Below are 18,928 nucleotides of genomic sequence, written 5' to 3' on the forward strand. Positions count from 1 at the left end.
ATGGTTAGGGTTATTACATAATGTGGTGTTATTACATAATGTGGCTTTACAATCCATGTTGCAGCTCATCATTTTCTCTCCTCAAAGAGGTCACCTTTTCCTCCTTTATTAATCAACCTCTGCAGTCAAAACACAGCAGGTATTAGAGCCGGTTCACTGCAGGAAACAGGACCCTCCTCTGCACTAAGCTGCTTCATGAAAAGCTCCACTGATGCATGAGACTGACATCCAGACCTTCAACTAAACCTCAGGAACCTTACAGTAGCTCTGTCAGGAGGAAACAACCATTCACAGTGAAAGGAGCGCCAATGAGCAAGGCACTTGTGATTTATGGCTGAGTTTGGATTTCTCTGACTTTAGGGCTGATGCTAAAAAAACTGCAGAAGGATTTCTGCCTTGACCTGAAAAATAAGGCCTTGAACTGCTCATTAAATAAATACTTTTTTTTATATAAATTTTATTGTTTTACATATTATCTTTCAAATGCAGTACAAAAATATAACATCCCCAGATTACACTGTACATCTGTTTCAGTCGACTCTTCCAGTGATTAATGCAGTGGTTCTGACATGATGCAGTAGTTAAACAGTTAATTGTGCACAAGATGGACCTTAATCAATCACTATACTATTAACCATTTTTATATCAATTAATAAACATGTTCATATAATTTTAAAGACATGGTTATTTGACTGCATTGTTTTAGTGTGTTTGAATCAATGCTAATATCTGTAAACAAAGACTTTAAATTCAAACACCCAGGAGTAATGATTCTGAAAAAAATGCAGCATACTAAACATATGTAAACAAACCCCAAACAAACAGAAATAATTAAAAATCATGCATTTAGCGGTTTTCAAATGTGTCAGTCATGTAGAAAAGATATAATAAATATATGATATCTTAATATCTCATGTAGCTTTTTTATTTTTTAAGAAAAATGCAGGTTAGGTGAGTTTTTGTCGCTTGTGTTGACGATAAAACGTGTGTAACCTTTACCAACATTTCCACCGGTGCATCCCAAAAATCCTCTTATATTCAGTTAACCTTTATTAGAATGTAGCATGACCTCTATACAGGTTGATAATAAAGTCAGCTTTTTCTTTCAGCAGAAGTGTAAATGTTTGTAAAAGACTACCATGCAGTACTGATAAAGAGAGATTACTGAGCTGTATTATGGGAAATGTAGGACCCTGAAGATCTTGAGCTTTAGGGTCTGTGCCCTTTAACTTTTTTTCCCTATTTCAATGGCAATCTCTGTTTCATAGCTTTTCTCAGTGCTTTCAGTTGCCGGGTTATGAGAGTTAGCTGATGACACTTTTGCTTCACACTGTCGAGAGTGTCAGTTTTAAATTGTTCTGTATGCTTCAACTTCGCTTTTATTTGAGGAAACGATCCAGCAAAATATAAAAATCTAACAACAAAAAATATACAAATGTATAGGTAGCAGTTTAAGCTCTGGATACAGTACTTGGTTAATTCTGGATGTTCCACCCCTCATGATTTTGATTGATTTTTGAAGGAGAAGTGGCAGATATGAGCATGCTGTTCCCTAATAGCACTCTATCTTCAACAGAGTGCTGTGAGCACAGGGGAAAAAATTATAATGTTACGGGAATTTTTTTAGGATGCTACACCAGAAACACAAGGCCGTCTTGATTCTGCATTAAAAATGAGTACTGCCAATGCAACACAAAATGCACTCAGTGTACACAGATACTCATCTTGTGGCTGATGCCTGTTTCAGGATGGGTGCATGTTTGCTGTGTGCACATGTCTGCTCCAGCTTGCAGCTTCACAGCTTTCATACCAGGCAACCAGACAACTGTGCGGAGTTTAGGCTGTGCCTCCCTGCTGTCACAACTGTCTTTATTTATAATTTTTACCTCTTTAAATTGCCCTACAAGTGAATTATTTTGTTGTACAGCCAAATTGTGCCAGCAAAATATCATAATAAAAGCTTTCTATATGAATGACATAAGTTTCTCCTCTTTAGACTGCAAACATATTCCACTGATGTGGACACACAGATCTGCAAAAACAAGGTAAATAAGGCTCTGTAGTTGTCATCTTGTTACTCTCTATTTTAGCTGAGAGATGTGCATGGCCTGTGAAAAAAAGGGGAGCCCTCTATTCTTTAGATTCTACATGCTTGAGACGCTGCACTCTTAACACACAAGCTCAAAAGAAAAAAGCTGTGACACTGCTAGGACGTGGTCATCATCCACAATCAAACTTGGGCTAGTTGCCCCTAGCTTTTGCCCCCATTGCCCCCAGTCCATCCCTTGCCTGCACTCAAATTGCTCCAAGCCCAACTGGAACTGAACATATCATGTCAACAAGTTGCAAAATGACATATGCAGACTCCAAGTTGGCAGTCTCACAGATTCAAAGTCAATGCAAATAACATGACAATAACTTTGTGATTATTTTGGTCAGCTATGGCCCTCTGGCACTACGCCATTGTTTGCTCATAAACTTTGCTTTACTTATAAACTGCACATACATCGTACCATACCGAAGCCCACCTCTTTCATCCCTGCCAAAGTGTGACACTCCTGAGCATGGTATGGCGCACTCACACTAGTCAAACAAACCACACTCTGGGCCTCAAGCATGCTTGACTGCCTTGTGTGTGGGTGTGCCATGATATCTTTGCCTTGTGCTGCCTTCTCAAGTCTTTCCCTTATTTATCCGACAACTTCATGCAAGTACAGTATGTAGTTTTGGAGTTAATCTTGTTGAAAATGCAACAGAAATGGATTTGGAACAGAATATAAACATGACTGTCTCATCCCTGCAGTGTTTTTTATGAGTCTTTGAGGGGATTTACTTTGCTACTCCTTCTCTTCACGCCTGCAGAAGCTGTCCCACCAGGGCTGGGCTCCTGTCCCGGATCAGAGCTGACGTGATCTCTGCGACCTTCAACACCGACCTCTCCCAACACTCTGTGTCCTGAAAGAGAGACAAAGAAAGAGAAGGACAAAGAGAGGGAAGAGGGGCTGCCTTTAGTTTAAGTACACAAAATTACAGAGAGACACGCTAGCAACACGCCACTTCTCTTAATAAGTGAGCTCAGCAGTAAGATCCTGCAATAACAAACAAAGACATCCACACGCAGATTCACATTTGTTCATGTTTAACTCCTCTCTCAATAGTCACGACTCTGTTTGAGTCATTTAAATGTTTGTACACAACTTTATAGGACCGCCAGCCAGAAGCACGCAGTTAGCATTAGCAGCCTGTTTAATCTAGCATGAGTTAAAAAATGCCCATGCTGTTCCACTTATGGTTATGGCAGAAGCTAGAACAGACTGGGAAGAGGTAAGATGAGGTGGATGACTTTACACATGGTATAAAGAAGAACTGTTAGGGTCTGAGTCTTGTTCTCCTGCTGCCATTGCTTGAAACTTGCACCACTTGTGATAGGCCGCACTGAAAGCCTACCAGGCTGCACCACTGCAACTGGTGGAGATGATGTGTTAGCTTCCTAGTAACTACTTGCACAGTAACTCAACTGCTTTATTTCTTAATTTCTGTGCAATAAGTTTGTTTTTACAATAAGAACAGTGATGTGCATTCACTGACATGCATGCACACCAAATATCAGTCCAAGACACTAGGGTGTCATCCTCTCCTAAGACGGTTCTTATTGCCTATGCCTATGTATGATGCAGCTGTGGATTCCTTTCGTTAGTGATCCAAACATCACTTTCACAAAGGATCACGTGACTCAAAGTCTTCACCGAATCTCAGATTTGGAAATCTCGAGCTCATTTAGTTGGCATCTTTGGACGAAAGCTATGAATGAGACTCTATCAGACCTGAAAAAGCCTGGACCACATCTTTAGGTGAACTAAGTCACTACTGCCCATGACTCTCAGATGACATCATTGGCATATTGAGGTATATTTCTAGGTTATCTTCTGGGGCTTTTCTGCTATGACTTTTAGTCGCGCAGATTCAAACTAAACTATGCAGATTTACTTTTCTATCATCAATTTGGCCGGACTGTGCCCAGGATGGTCCTGCTCTGGAGCGGGGCCCAAGCACACCTGCAATGCCACAAGTGTACCGCAATGATGTCACAGCGGCGGGGCAGGAAAGTATCTAATTACATTTACTCAATTACTGTAATCGAGTAGCTTTTTGGTGTACTTTTAGTTTTTAAAATCACGGCTTTTGCTTTTACTGAAGCATATTTTGAGTGAAGTATTGTACTTAATTTTAAAAAGCATCAAGTACTGAGAAAAAACTAAACAATAAAAGCCACAACAAGGAGGTCCAAGCTTTCTGCAACAACATGAAAACGACTAGTTTGGCTTTCAGCACATGCACATAGCAAGAGAATAATTCCATAATTCTTTTGAAACAGCTGTTGCATTGTACTTTAGGTTAGGTCAAACAGTATAAACCATAATAATCTGGTTGGAGGTCCATCTTTTCTTGTTGTTTCTGCACATTAATGACAGCTCATATCTCACTGTGAAAGCCCCTTGGGTATCAAAAGTAGGTACCCATTACTCAGTGCTTTGAGTTAATTTTAAATGACTTACCTTTTACTTGAGTAGTTTTATAGAACACTACTTTTACTTTCACTCAAATAAATTTTAACCAAAGTAACTGTACTTTTAATTGAGTATAATAGTCTGGTACTTTTTCCACCTCTATACAGCGGTTTGCCATCATTTGGGGGTGCCTCGAAGACGTGTTTAAGTAGCAGCTTCTGCACCAAGCTTTGAAATACCTGCCAAATTACTAATGGGAGTAGAAGATACTTTGAAGTGGCCAATTCTTGGACAGCCAAAGTCACAAAAGAATGCTGCTAAGTGCAGCTATTTAATGTCATCAACTCAAAACGCTGCGTCACCAGCTCTTTGGATAACCAAAATCTGGATGAGTGAGAATCCAAAAGGACATCTCCTTCAATAAATATTTGTTGGAGCCTTAGAAACAAGATTCCCATTTCACATTTTTCTACTTACAATGACTAAAAAGCAGCTATTAGCCAACTGAACTGCAGGCATCAGCAGACATATTTGAGGCCTAGTTTTGAAGTGACAATCTAGCAACCAATTACAATTTTTTTCATCCAGTCCTGAAGGTTTCAGTGAGAAACAACCCAAACAGTCCTAGTTTCAGCTGATGGATCTGATGGTTTTTGGCACAAGGAAACTAGGACTTTTCGGCATGTGAACAGTTATTATCTGCTGGACATCCGGGTTTTCATGCATTTCCTTGAGTGCAATTCAGAAAGTATGCAGGAGTTTGCTTGCAATAGCTGTCAATATAAGAAGAAGCAGTAGCAGTATTGTAGTGGTATCAAACAGGTATCAATACAATTTTTCATGTATAGTATCAAAGTTTCTGTATGAATTCTGCTATCGTGACAATCCTACCCTTATTATTTTATGGCTTGTTCAATCAACAGAAGGAAGCAATCTTGGAAGGCACAAAGGGAGAAAATGCAGCACTACTAAGCCACTTCAGCTTTGCTTTCCCCAGATTTGAGTTAATGTCAGGCCCTCTAAAGCTTGTGAACCCATAAGGCCTACTTTGAGATTTATGGTGCATGATATTAGGCAGAGCTACACTAAACCACACACACACACAACACAAAACGAGACCATACATTCACTCAGCCTGTTCTTTTTAAAAGCAAACTCCACTGTTGTGGTTGTTTTGCTTTGATGATTTCTCTCTTCTGTATCTCTTTCTTCTCAGCAGGCCTGTACAATGCACTTTTAATGGTTTCACTCCCCTGACTTCATTCTTTAGGCTGCAGAGACTCCCTACTTTGATTTAGTTTCTGGATGAAGACGAAGAATGACCTGTTTTCCATCTTTCAAAGCCGCTGCAGTTCAAGGAGCTTTACTTTGTTTGAACCACAGGTTTGTTCCCCTAAACAGATTTATGCTTCATGCTCTACCTGGACTTTTTCATAAATCGATAATAATAAGGCTTTTTGACATTGCTTTTGATGTAGCAGCAATGCATGAGGGAGAAAATATAACAAATATTTTTAATTCTTGAAACTTTGAAAGATATAAGACGCTGAGAACACCAGAAAGACGCAGACCACAAAGAGAAGAAAGAAAAGGCTGGGATTAATTTTGGTTCCTGCAAAGAGCAAACACATTTACACACTATGGCTCTGCACTAAAATACCTTCAATACTATACTTTTACACAAAGTAAATGAATATTTCCCTGATTTTAATTTCTTAAGCTTTTACTTATTATCTACAGAGCCCTGCTCTTCAATGGCCTTTATAGTTTTTATTTTAAGCAGCTTACACTGAAAACGGTAAAAGATTTAAAGTTCAGTTATTTTGATACTGACCAACCAAAGTGCCTTGTCATTTCTTGTGTAGCTTTCATTGTATACTTCAGGTCATTTGGCTGGAAAATAAATCTTCTCCTATGCTGCAATTCTCCTGGGCTGAATAAGATTGTTCTCCAGGATTCTTCTATATTTTGCATCATTCATTTTACCCTCTACCTTACTCCAGGGCTGGCTGCTGAGAGGCATGCCACAGCATGATGCTGCCACCACCGTGCTTCACAGTGGAGATGGTGTGTTTGTGGTGATGTGCAGTATTTGGCGTCTTGTCTGATAGCCAGAAAGCACCATTTTGGTCTCATCAGACCGAAGAACTCTTCCACTTGACCATGGAGTCTCCCACATGCCTTTTGGTGAACTCTAGTCCAGATTTAATCTGAGTTTTCTTCAACAGTGGCTTTCTCTTTGCCACTCTCCCATAAAGCTTCGATTGATGAAGAACTTGGGCAACATTTGTTGTCTGCAGAGTCTCTCCCATCTCAGCTGCTGAAGCTTGGAACTTCTTCAGAATAGTCATAAGTGTCTTGGTGGCCTCTCTCAACAGTCTCCTTCTTGCACAGTCAGTTTGTGAGGAAGGCTGATCTAGGTTGATTTAAACATGTACCATAGTCAAATATTTTTGTTAAATTCAAATTATCTGGTAGAAATCTGTTTTCGCTTTGACTTTAAAGAATTTTTTGGTCATTTTTTGGGCAAAAAAGCCAAATTATATTGACCATGACTGGTTTATAAAATCAATAAAAGGGTAAAGCATCCAAGGAGTGAATCATTTTAATAGGTACTGCATATCTGGCATAAGTTTGTTGCTTAATGCAGTTGTTCTCAACCTCTTCAGCCTGTGACCCCCAAAATAAAGGTGCCAGAGACCGGGGACCCCCACTGTAGTTGAAGGTGGTTGAACACAGCCACGTACATTCAAGAATAGTCATGTGCAGACAAGACCGCCTATAAGTGGGGATAAATGGGAGAGCGTTCCGGTGTCCAGCTGAACTGAGGGACCGTGGAGTTCAGCAAATCATGGTCAACTGTAAAGTTAAGCTGTGAAAACCTGCTTTATATTTAACCTGGACTACCTATCAATTAAACATGTTTTATTCTTTTGTGCCATGGTAAATAGTCTTCTTAAAGAGTAAAAACCTTTTCTTCATAACAGATTTAAAATGGGTAACAAAATTTGCTAAATTGGGTTAAAAATGGCAAAAATTGGTGGAAAAGGTGGTGAAATTGGATTTTGAAAGTAGCAGAAATGGGTTAGAAGTGGCAGAAATTAGAGAGAAGGGGCCAAAAATTGCAAAAATGTGGCATAAATGGGCATAACAATCAGTAAAAAGGGACTAAAAAGTGGCTAGATTGGGTTTAAAGTGGCAAAAATATGTGGACCATTTGGTGAAATGGAAAGAAAATTTGATTTTAAGTTGCAGTTGGGTTAACTGAGGCAGAAAAATAGGCAAAAATGGGTGTGAAAAATGGTTAATAGAGGCAATAATGGGTCAACAGCAGCAATAATAGGCAGAAAGTGGCATGAGATGATTTAGAAGCAGCAAAAACAGGCAAAAAAAAAAAAAAAAAAGTGGTGGAAAGGGTTTAAAATGGACAAAAAATGGGTTACAAGTGGCAAAAAAATGTTAAATTTGGCAAAATTGGTGAGAAGAAGTAATGAAAACAGGTGAAAATTTGGCAAAAAAGGTGAAAAGTAGCAAATGTGTAATTTAAAAGATATTCTTAGTTTCTTTAAGGCATCTGGAGACCCCTCCAAGTATCTCTTGACACCCCCGGGGGCTTGACCCCCACATTGAGAACCTCTGACTTACTGTACTATACAAGATGGGACAATTACATATCAATGTACTGTGTAACTAATGATTTCAAATGGCTCTGGTATTTTTTTAGGGCTCCAGTAAGCTGTAAGAGCCAGAGTGGACAACACCAGGAGCCTGGATCTGCAACCTGTAGCTGTTAAGCCATCTTTACTAACATTAAGATCTGTTTTGAAATCGTCCCGTTACTTAGGTGAAGAAATGCAATAAAACGACCAAAAACAAAGATCCAACCTACGCAAACTGGAACCAGGTTGTAATAAACCATAATAATCCTTTCAAACAGGCTCTAATTTTCACTTCTCATCATAAAAACAGCGACCGATCTGACACTTTCTCTTCTGGGTGTAAAACCATTTTCAACAGCCAGCTCTCAAAAGGGCAGATTTACTTAGCCGTGAAATTAAACGATATAAGAAGGCTCATAAAGGATTTTCCTAAAGTGTTCAGTGGTCCACAAACAGTAATATAAATTAAGAGGACAAAACAATATCCATTTGTTATCTGGTATGTACAACAAATTAGTCATGACTTCATCATGACTACATTTGGATTAGAAGTAAGTGTCAGAGCATTACACATTTGGAGCTCAGTGTACGATCAACAGGAGAAAAATAAGCTTTCTTGAAGTTATGGTCGAACTTCAAGGGCCAGCTCCGTTTGTGCAGCGACTGGACGGTAATGTGACGAGGTGTGAGAGCGATGAGCGTGGAATCGGGCCTGACCGTGGTTAATGGGAGCGAGAGACCCCAGCGTTCAGGACTCCCAGAGCTCTCCTCCCTAATCAGAACCAGTGGACGGGGGAGTCAGATGACATGGATTTTCCACACCAGCCTACTGAAGAAGGGGAACTGAGGCAGGGGAGCGCGGATCGGCGTCTCCAGACTCTCACTGATTGAAGCAACACGGGGGAAAGTGAAGGAATGATGGAATCAAAATATAATCATTTGAATGGGCTCCAGAGTGATCCTGCATCAATGTCTGCAATATTTTTCTTTTGTGCTTACAGATTTACAAGAAGCCAGACAAAGGAGATGGATCTTAAGGAGTGAGGCTTTCCTTCTTCCCTTTATAATTCACCCAAGTCTGGGGTTTGATTCATAACGGGACGTGATGCAGAGATGGATCAGAACATCTGCAAACAGTCAACAGCTGATAATCTGAGGAATATGTTAAGATTCATCAGTGATAGAGTTCTGGTAAAATCTGATTGCGTCTTATCTTTGTTTAAGCAATCAGATCAAAGTCTTCCTTTAACAAACAAATTAGATGTTAACATGGAAAGTATTTGAGATGTTTCATGTGTTTGGAGAGGCTACAAGGCCGGGAGAATGATAAATGAAATGAGCCTGATCATTGGTAGATTACCACCCAAAGTGCATTGATGAGCACCATGGGAAAGTCAGAAAAAAACGCTGGATGTCTTGGGCATATTGGAGACAGCTACAGGCATTAAACCACAGCTAATGACTCTATTACAGAGGCCTGTTTTCTTATAGGCAGAACTCTTGGGTTAGCACATGAGATAATGCACCAAAAGGCAAGTCCAGATCACCAAGGAGGATCAAAGTTTTAAGCCTGTCTAAGCCCTTTGCGCTGAATTATTTCCACTCCAGATATGCCGTCTTTGAAATATGAATCATGCTTCACGAGGCATCATTATTAAATCAAGTAGTTGCTTGCACAGTGGAACGCGAATACATCTTGAGTGTTTCTTTGACTCGTGGCACAGCTTTAAGTAGTCACAACTGCCACTCAGGCTTCAAATGTGGTCGAGAACAACGCACGAAAAAGGGGTAGAATTACCGAACACCACCAAACTCAGATTTTTCAGAGATATTTGCATATCTAAGTGTTCTCAGGCTGAAATCAATATGAGTCAAGTGTGAGGGCTGAACGACGCACAGGAAAGGAGCTGCAGTGTACTTCAGTTACGTCTTGACAGATGAGGGATGGTGCCCTCCCTGACCTGGACATAGGTGCTTGTTGGCAAGGGTGGCGCTCTGTTTATCTCCACTGAGGACCATCCAGAGTGAGTAAAGTACTATTAAGTAGCTCACTGGCTCAGTGGAATGGGCACGCAAACACCCAAAAGAGAGGAAATTCATGTGTTGTGGCACACAAGACAGCATTTATGCATAATAAAGCAGGAACACATGCATGGATGTGTGGACGCATCATAAACAATCGGGTTCATCGTCACGCACACAAACACAAAAAGAAGGACTACAGTCCAAGAGGAATTTTCATGTCTTTTAGAGTCTGTGTCCTCCAGCGTTGACTGCAAAAACAGTTTTCTGCTCTCTTTTCCAGCAAAATATGGAGATGAGAAAGTAGGCAGAAGTGTGGACATTTTCTGTGTGGCATTGATGGAACAAATGCATCAAAAGAGGCACGTTTGGGCAGGCATGAGAGACACAATATATTGATTTTTTTGCACTGAATATTTCCAATTATTTCTGAAGCCTGAAAATCCTTTGTTTTTGTAGTTGTGACAGGATATCATGGTAACAACATAGTGGCCATTACAAGCTGAGGTTGAACACATCTCTCTGACTCTGTGTCCATTCCAGCCTGTATGTTCAGTACAAACATCCCCAAATCCATCAGATTTATATCAAAAACTAACTGGTAAAGCTTCAATAGGAAACATTTGAGGAAAGGAAGAGGCTTTGAAAAAAATTTGGAGTGTGACTGGGTGAACGTTCTGTCTGTCAGATGTCTACGGGCCAATCAGAGCAACAAAACACGTGACGTAGCTGCTATCGAGCTGCGCATGCTCAGCTACCAAGGAATAATGCGAAACATGGCGACTATAGACATGTAAGTACTCGACTTTTGTCGTTTTTGAAAAGAAAACAACTCACTGCTGTTCTTTGTTCTTCTTTTAACAAAGAAATGTCATCAAGTTCTGATAAAACTGGCACTTTAGCAGCATCTACGCTAATCTCTTCCTCCATAACTGCACCAGCTCTTGCTGCTGCTTGTTTACGCCACGACTCTGCTGCGCCTGAAAGTACTGCCCCTCATCACTGATTGGTCCTGTCACTTTCTAACCGGGCCCAAACGGTTCAGATGGGAGCTTTGCACAATGGATTCACCAGTGAAAAACAAGGAAACGGGCGTATCCATCTGCTTTGCAAGGTTAATCAAAAACAAGAGAGGACAAGAATGTTTGACTTAAGCAAGTAGTACCTCTTCGCCTGTCACAGTATTATTATTTTGCAGTCACCTTTATTTTCTCCTCAACTACTTATTACTTTAAACTTGCATGACTCCACAAGTTCCCTGAGTGTTAATTAGGGCTGCACGATTTGCAAAAATAATCTAATTTAATTTTTCTTCCCAAAAATTGCAATTGCGATTTAATATGTGATTATTCTTGGGTTAATCTTATGCACAGTGCTTAACAAATTTATTAGCCCACCACCCAAAGTAAGGTTTATGCCACATCTGCCCTAAAAAAATAGTAAAACCAAAATCATTTTTTATGTTTCTGCAATGGTTAATACGCCAATACGCAGAAGCTCTTTAACCCAAATGACATATATATATATATATATATATATATATATATATATATATATATATATATATATTTTTTTTTTTTTTTTCTTTTAAGGTTTATTTTTTGAGGCATTTTTGTGCCTTTATTTGATAGAGGAGGATAGTGGATAGAGTCGGGAACAGGGATGAGAGCAGGGGAGAGACATGCGGTGAAGGGCCTCAGGCCAGATTCGAGCCTGGGCTGTCCGCGTACATGGGGTGCGCACCTTAGCCACTCGGCCACCTGCGCCCCCCAAATGATATTTTTAATGTTAAAGTATAATTATTATTGTTATCCATGAATTTTAAAATGTACTGATTTACAAAAAACTGACAAAATAGTAAAGCACATTAATATTTCTTGATTAATATGTTAAATTATAGTTATTTACTTGCATTCCTGAACAGATAAATGAGTTTTAGTAGTTGAATGTTATGCCTGATTCATTTCTGACTTCTCAGAGAAGCCCAGTGAGCCGGCTCAAATTTGGGTATAAAAAGGTGATATCCGTTTGAAATTCTTCATTCCTGTTCAAAATGGTAAAACGTGGAGAGCTCACTGAAAATGAAAGAGTCCGCATTAAAGCACTTCATGATGCTGGATGGTCTCTGAGACAAATATGACAGGTGGTCTAATAAATTTGTTAAGCACTGCATTTTTCAACAAATTCAAGCAATAAATAATTCCATAAATAAGACCGTGTGTATTAAAAACAATGAAATTATTTCAGAAGCAATAAATCCATGGCAGCATGAATCTGAATATGGGGGTGCAACAAGCTTTAAGCTATAAAGGAGCCAGCTGGGGTGGAGGAGGTGAAGCTGGCTACCAGCTGATCGCAGCTGGGGTATGACTTTCGTGAAGTAATGCTAGGCTTCATCAGTTTTAAGATAGAATGAGCTAACTATTTTTGCTTGTATTGCAAATGTGATGTAATTTGCTTTGTTTAAGGGCATTATCATTTTTATGTCACCCATTTTGATTAAGAAAAATATACGTAAAACACAAAAAGAAGGATTTTTTTTAAAACTGACACTTGAATGTTTGCACAATGTGCATAAAATCTCTGCCGCTGCAAAGAAATGGATTTATCAAACTGCTGTTTTGACACATTTCAAATTAAAGATATATTGCAACTTCTGTGGTTTGAAAATTTCAGCAGGCCATATTGCAATTTAATCTAATTTTGCATTAATTGCCCAGCCCTAGTGTTAATTAAAGATGTTCTGATTCAGATACCAGTATCAGAAATACCTCTGATACTGCTTAAAATGCAGGTGCTTTTATCGGCGAGTACACGAGCTTATGCACTGATCCAGGAATGTCTGGTTTAAACCAAAAAGGCATCTGCCTGCAGAGCCTTTGGGATAATCCTCATAAGACTTATCTGTTGCTTACTGTCACGTGACAGGTGAAAGGTATTTGAGGGCAAAAGGAGCATGTGAATAAGCATCCAACATTAAAGACCCCGAGAAGTAAAAATATATCTGTATTTTGGTTTGTTGTATGACGGGTCACTGTGTTATGAACCCCCAGGTCAAATTTCAGTCTAATAAAAACATCTCTAACTTTATAAAATCAAGCTTCAAAATCATGAAAAATGAGGCAGTAAGATCTGCTCCAGGATGGTGTGGGCATGCAAGTACGATCTTTAAAAAAAAAGAAAAAAAAAAAACCTTCAATCTGAATTGAGGAAAGCTCTCATGCCATTAGACTGCCTCTTGACCTTTTGTTGACCTTAGAAGAAGAGACAAAGTCTGTTCTCTGGCTCAAATCTCTGTTATGATGCCTTAAATGATCCACAGACCACTGTGGCTGATGGATTTGGCAAATTTACCTCACAATGTACCAAAAAATAGCTTTTAACTGACTGTTAACTTTCAATTAAGATAGTGGCATCAGCTAACAACAGACTGGACTGAGATGAACTGCTCTTTGATTTTATATTGTAGTGTTAGAGGGGCAGGGCTATTCCCCACTGTGGGCTCATGACATCATGAGCTCACATATTGGCCCTGCCCACATCAATCAATCAATCAAACTTTAGTCCAATGAGTTTCATTTGGTCCACTAGTAACTTATTCTGCTTAATTCTTTTAACAGACCAGAGGTAAAAAAGAAAACACTCTGGTCTGTTTAAAGAGCTAAGCAGAATACAATCAAACTTTATTTATAAAGCGCTTTTCGTACATAACATGTAATTCAAAGTGCTTTACAGAGACAAAATAAAAACATTCCCTCGAACCCACCCACCCATTCCCACCTTTTGCTTAACATAGACAATTAAAGTCATTCCCTCACACCCACACACCCACAACCACCCTATCCCATTATCCCCCGCCCCCAATGAAACCAAGCCAGGAAAAAGGTGAAAAACTTTCTAACGGTCTCAATCCAAAATTGAGTCCCATGTAGATCTCAGTGTTTTCACATGTTTACAGCAACCATATTCCAACATATCTAGAGTGTTAAGACACAAATTTTGGATTGCACTTTCTTTAAAGAAACTGTGAAGCTATAGCTGGACTTTTTAATTACCTGACAACAGCAGGCATATTTTGATCACTTATGACTCTGCAGCACCAAAGACAAATTTTCAGCTACTAAAAAGTGCAAAGTCTATACCACCAAATCTTGACATAAAATATTGTATTATCCTGAGCAGAATATGTCTTCCAATTTGACTTCCAACTCTGATTTCCATATATCTTTTAACTGACATGACAGGGCCAGAGCACTGATAAAAAGTAACCACTGTGGGCTGACTGTGGCTCAGGAGAGCTTTTTGTCTGCTTGGTTGTCTGGTCATCTTACTGATGGATCAGTGTTGTGTAAATGTGTGGATGTGTATGAGCGGTAAATGTAAGATAAATGCAAAAACAACATCACACATCTCTAGCTGCTCCTTTGCCCTCTTGGCCTTCACATATGTGACTGAAAACAGTAAAATAGTCAAACTATTTATTTATCAATAAAGGTTAAAACATGCAGATGACATCTGAGTGTACTGCAGCAGAAAGCCTGTCTTACCCACGTCCCATGTGAAAGCTATGAATCAATAGATGATTCGAGTTGGGCTCTCCTTACCTGTTTATAGTGTTGAATAAATCTTCATATGTTCCAAAGACAGAAATTTCCTTCACGAGCCAAAGTCTGAGTCCAGCCTCCAGGAGGGTATTTCACTTGATTTTATTACAAAAGTGCTCATTTTTACGAGATTCACTTTACTATTATTAGACGTGAAGGAATCTCACTTTCCACTTCCAAAAGATTAACTGCCCCAAATCCGCACTTATAGGATTTCCCAGCCAAAAGTACCATCATTCATTCCCATTATTGGAAGCACCATCACCACTTATATATGCTATATTAAACGGCTACAGCGACACATTTACATTTTGGAATCCAACCATCTTTTCCCACTGACAGCGGAGGCTCTGCTGCTTCGATTATTGACTCATCCAAACCTCTTGGTGGCCCAGATGACATTTATATAGTTTCTCTTGACAGATTTCACATTTAAAAAATAGGGGCTGTTAGCAAACTATATATAAACTGGTGTCAGGGGGGAAATACCACTGCATAAGAGTCATACATGGAGAGAGTTCTGGGGATTTTATTTTTACTTCATGCACCAAGAAGCTAAATCCCAGTCCAAGAGACAAGACATATTAAGACATGCAGTGGCAGCACTGTTTTAATACACACACAACGTCATATATAATCATTTGATTGGCCAGTAACTGAAAGCAAAACGTTCTCAATCAGTCCCATATGCATGAGTACACAAACCCATGCGACAGCCTTGTTATTCCACACTGCGACCGCAAGTTTATGGAATGAAACTTCAATCATTAGCTTCTATTTTTGCTTACTGCTTGAAGGGAGGATTCTGACAAGCTGTGAGGCGACAGGTCTTTGAAACAGAGAAAAGGGTGAGCGGGGAAGGGGGGGGGGGATCATCCATGGACCACACAATAAGCAATCCTCAAACTCTCTCCTCCTAAATGCCACAGTTGCAATCAACCTTTCCATCTAAGAAAGCGGCGCAGCGGCACTTCTGCCACACAAGACGAGCCTGCTTTGAAGCTTAAAGGTTGCAGGCAATTAGGTCCTTTAACTGTGACAATTTGTGTGCCTGTGTCATTTTCCCTGAGATCCCTTAGCCCTGAGGACGGCTGCCGCTGGGCTTCCACCTCTGTTCCCTTCATGACATGCCAAGAGCACCGGGTCCTAATTGAAAAACAGCCGACGGAGGAGTTTGGCGCAGAGCCCGAGCCAAGAGAGCTGGAAAGAGTTGTTAGAGTCACACCAGTTACCATAACCCCAGTGGCCAAGAACATTGAGAACGTTTTTACGGCCTCTTTTCATCATCCCAACGTTTTACTGTCCTCTGACATCTGGGTGCTTTAGCAATAACAGTTGCTGCATCCACTTGAGGGCAGTATCATGACTAGCAATGCTGCCAGAAAGCATTCTTCACTATAGGAGTCTTAAAAACTAAAACCACCTAACATAAACTTCACAGAGAATTACGCTCACCGCTGCAACTTAACAGATGAAGTAATTTCTCTGAAAACTCTCCCCACATGACCTATGTGTTGAATCCCAGTGATACAATACAGCTAAAAAACACCCAGTGCTTTAGTCCTTCCATGGGATCAGGTTACAAGGACTCTGACAGCTCGTCTCTGAGTGGGTATTGTGGTCCTGCTGCCCTTATTCCCCTCTGTGTATCACTGAAGACAGGCAGTAGCTTGGGGCTAAGCTGTGAAGAGAAAAGGGGGCAACAGGTCCAATTACTTTCCTGATTGGAGCCCCAAATTTTACACCACCTCAGTCCTGCAGAGACTCATTTTATATGACGACAATGGTAGCAGAATTACTCAAACCCCGCTGTAAAACTAGAGCTATCACTGGGGGAAAATCCACTGAATCATGTTACAAATCTTTAACCACTTATGTTCCCCTTTAGCAACTTTAATGCTCGTATAATCAAGATTTGTTATTCTTCTCTGTCTGCCTGTATCATTTAGATGCATTCCCAGGTCTTTATGGAAGGTATATGTGGGAAATATTGAAACCAAGGTCTCTGAGTTTTTATGGCTGGAATAACTCTGTCTCGTGCATAATTTTATACACATTTCCCTAAAATTTAGGCTGACATGCTTGATATCTTTGGAAACCTTAGGTTCTCCTCTAAAAACTGAAATAAAGATCTGCGGGTTGGAATAATACACAGTATGAGTTTTTAGGACTGAGCCATAACAAGGTCATTGGGTTTTTAAAGCAAAAGAAAAATGCGGTAGCAGTCCTAACTTGCCTTCAATTAACAAAAATAGTAAAAGTTATAATGCTAAAGTAAAGTCTAGGACTTTCCTGTCAGTTTTTTTAACATGTATTTCTAGTTTGGGAGGATTTTCATGGCTTCAGATGCAAAGAAGAAAAGAATATGAGCCACGTAATACTTTTAAATTGCGCTCAATTAAGATGTACACTTCAGTTTTTAATATTAATGCAAAATCTGCTGCATGAAGGATTTGTTTTTTGCATATTCCTCATTTTAGATAAGAAAAATTAACAACATCTTTTGTTCTAATAGAGAAAAGCTGTGACTGATGTCTATGGCATCCTCGACTTTCACTGTTCTTAATCATTGGGTGTTGAAATGTAGAAAGTATGCAGATGGTTGGGGCTGGCAAAGATGTATTCCAACAGTTTATATTTGAAGATATCAGTTAATTAACTGCATTAAGCAAAGATACCAAAATAATGAACGAAACAAACCCTTTGCTTCTACAAACCTGATGATAAATCCAAGATAGCTACCAAGTTTGTAAATACATCCAAAAGGTACAAAAAACACACTTGGATCCAGCCTGTCCTGATTTTTCATTCTTCAGAGTATCAGTAAGCATCAGTCTTAAACTGATGGTCTTACTTTCATAGCGTAAAGTACCCTGTCAAAAATGCCTGGCATAAAGCAACTACGGGTGTCAACATCTACATTTTGCTAGTTCCTTAGTGTATAATCTGGAATGTAGAATGCAAAAGTTTTGATACATTTTGAGCAAACCATGACTTAAACAAGAGTTTTAGCCAGGCGCGCCTGCAAGCTAGATGTTGGTATTTACACTGTGAATTTCAGTCTTCATTCTGAAACTGATCAAACTCAATGCAACTCATTTAACTCCTTTTGTTATGCTTCAGGACACAAAGAAGGTGCAGGAAATGGTATGAAACATTCTGATGGTAGGCTGAATCATTCCCACAACATCAGAAACAATAAAAAAAGATATGTTGAACATTTCTGGATGAGGCACAAAAGTAATTCCAACTTTGGAATTTTGTATGCAACTTTGAAATTGTAGGAAAAGTTTATAGGTGAAAGGCTGCCTTTACTCACCACCTAAATAACAAAAACATTGTGGACCAGAGACTTTAGACCAGGTTTTAGGTAGTCTTTGCACCAGACAACACCACATTTTATGACAAACTCACCTCTGGTTGCTATGCAGAGTGCGAGTTCATTTGCGATTAAAATAGAGTTAGCACTAGGCATAAAAATGCCAACTGCATCAGGTGGAAAATAATAAGACACCTGCACAGTTCACTAAAAACATTTGCCTCTGTGTAGGAAAAGGCCCTTGAATTCCAGACATAAACAAAAACTTTGTTTGATCTAGGCTGAGACTAAATTAAGAGCGAATGCGCTGACATTCAGTTACTTTGCTGTTTTTGCAGAGCATCGTGGAATTTGAGTTATTAAATGTTGCAGAGGTATTTATTGTTTTTGCCTGAGTGTCTGTATTTGAAATACTGCTGTCATTTCCACTCTGCCTCACTTCTTCTGAAAAGGACTGTAATGTAGGAAAATGAATTAGTCAGTATCCCACCCTACTTTTGTGTGTCTCTGAGTTCCCTCAGACTTTCCAGTCATAGAAAAAGCCAAACTCTTGTATTGATAACTGCTTTTGCGAGAACAATCGCTGCCACACAACTCATTCACGGTACACTTGTAAAGCTCTTTCAACACAGGTTTCCAAAATATCCTGTCTGGGGGCGACCATTGTGCAAACACAGCAGTTTGTTAGTCACGTCTAATGTATGACTTCTCTGTCTGTGTACCCTCTTCAGAGAAGGCAAACCCTGCTAAGAATGGGCCATGGAGGGGGTCTGCGTTTCCCCTGGATCCCCTCACTGAGAACTATTTCAACAAGCT

The 18,928-nt window shown here is 39.6% G+C and overlaps 1 protein-coding gene across 1 annotated transcript in view; it reads right to left on the reverse strand.

The window, feature by feature from the left end:
• Positions 1–437: 437 nt before the first annotated feature.
• crppa (CDP-L-ribitol pyrophosphorylase A) overlaps positions 438–18,928 on the reverse strand; it is an 80,147-nt gene continuing 61,656 nt past the window's right edge. The window contains exon 10 of the mRNA XM_041793849.1: positions 438–2,955. Within this exon, the coding sequence (XP_041649783.1) occupies positions 2,851–2,955 (105 nt within the window). The 3' untranslated portion in view covers positions 438–2,850. The remainder of the gene's footprint in view (positions 2,956–18,928) is intronic.

This window comes from Cheilinus undulatus, linkage group 8 (assembly GCF_018320785.1).
Source record: "Cheilinus undulatus linkage group 8, ASM1832078v1, whole genome shotgun sequence".
Classification (NCBI taxonomy): domain Eukaryota; kingdom Metazoa; phylum Chordata; class Actinopteri; order Labriformes; family Labridae; genus Cheilinus; species Cheilinus undulatus.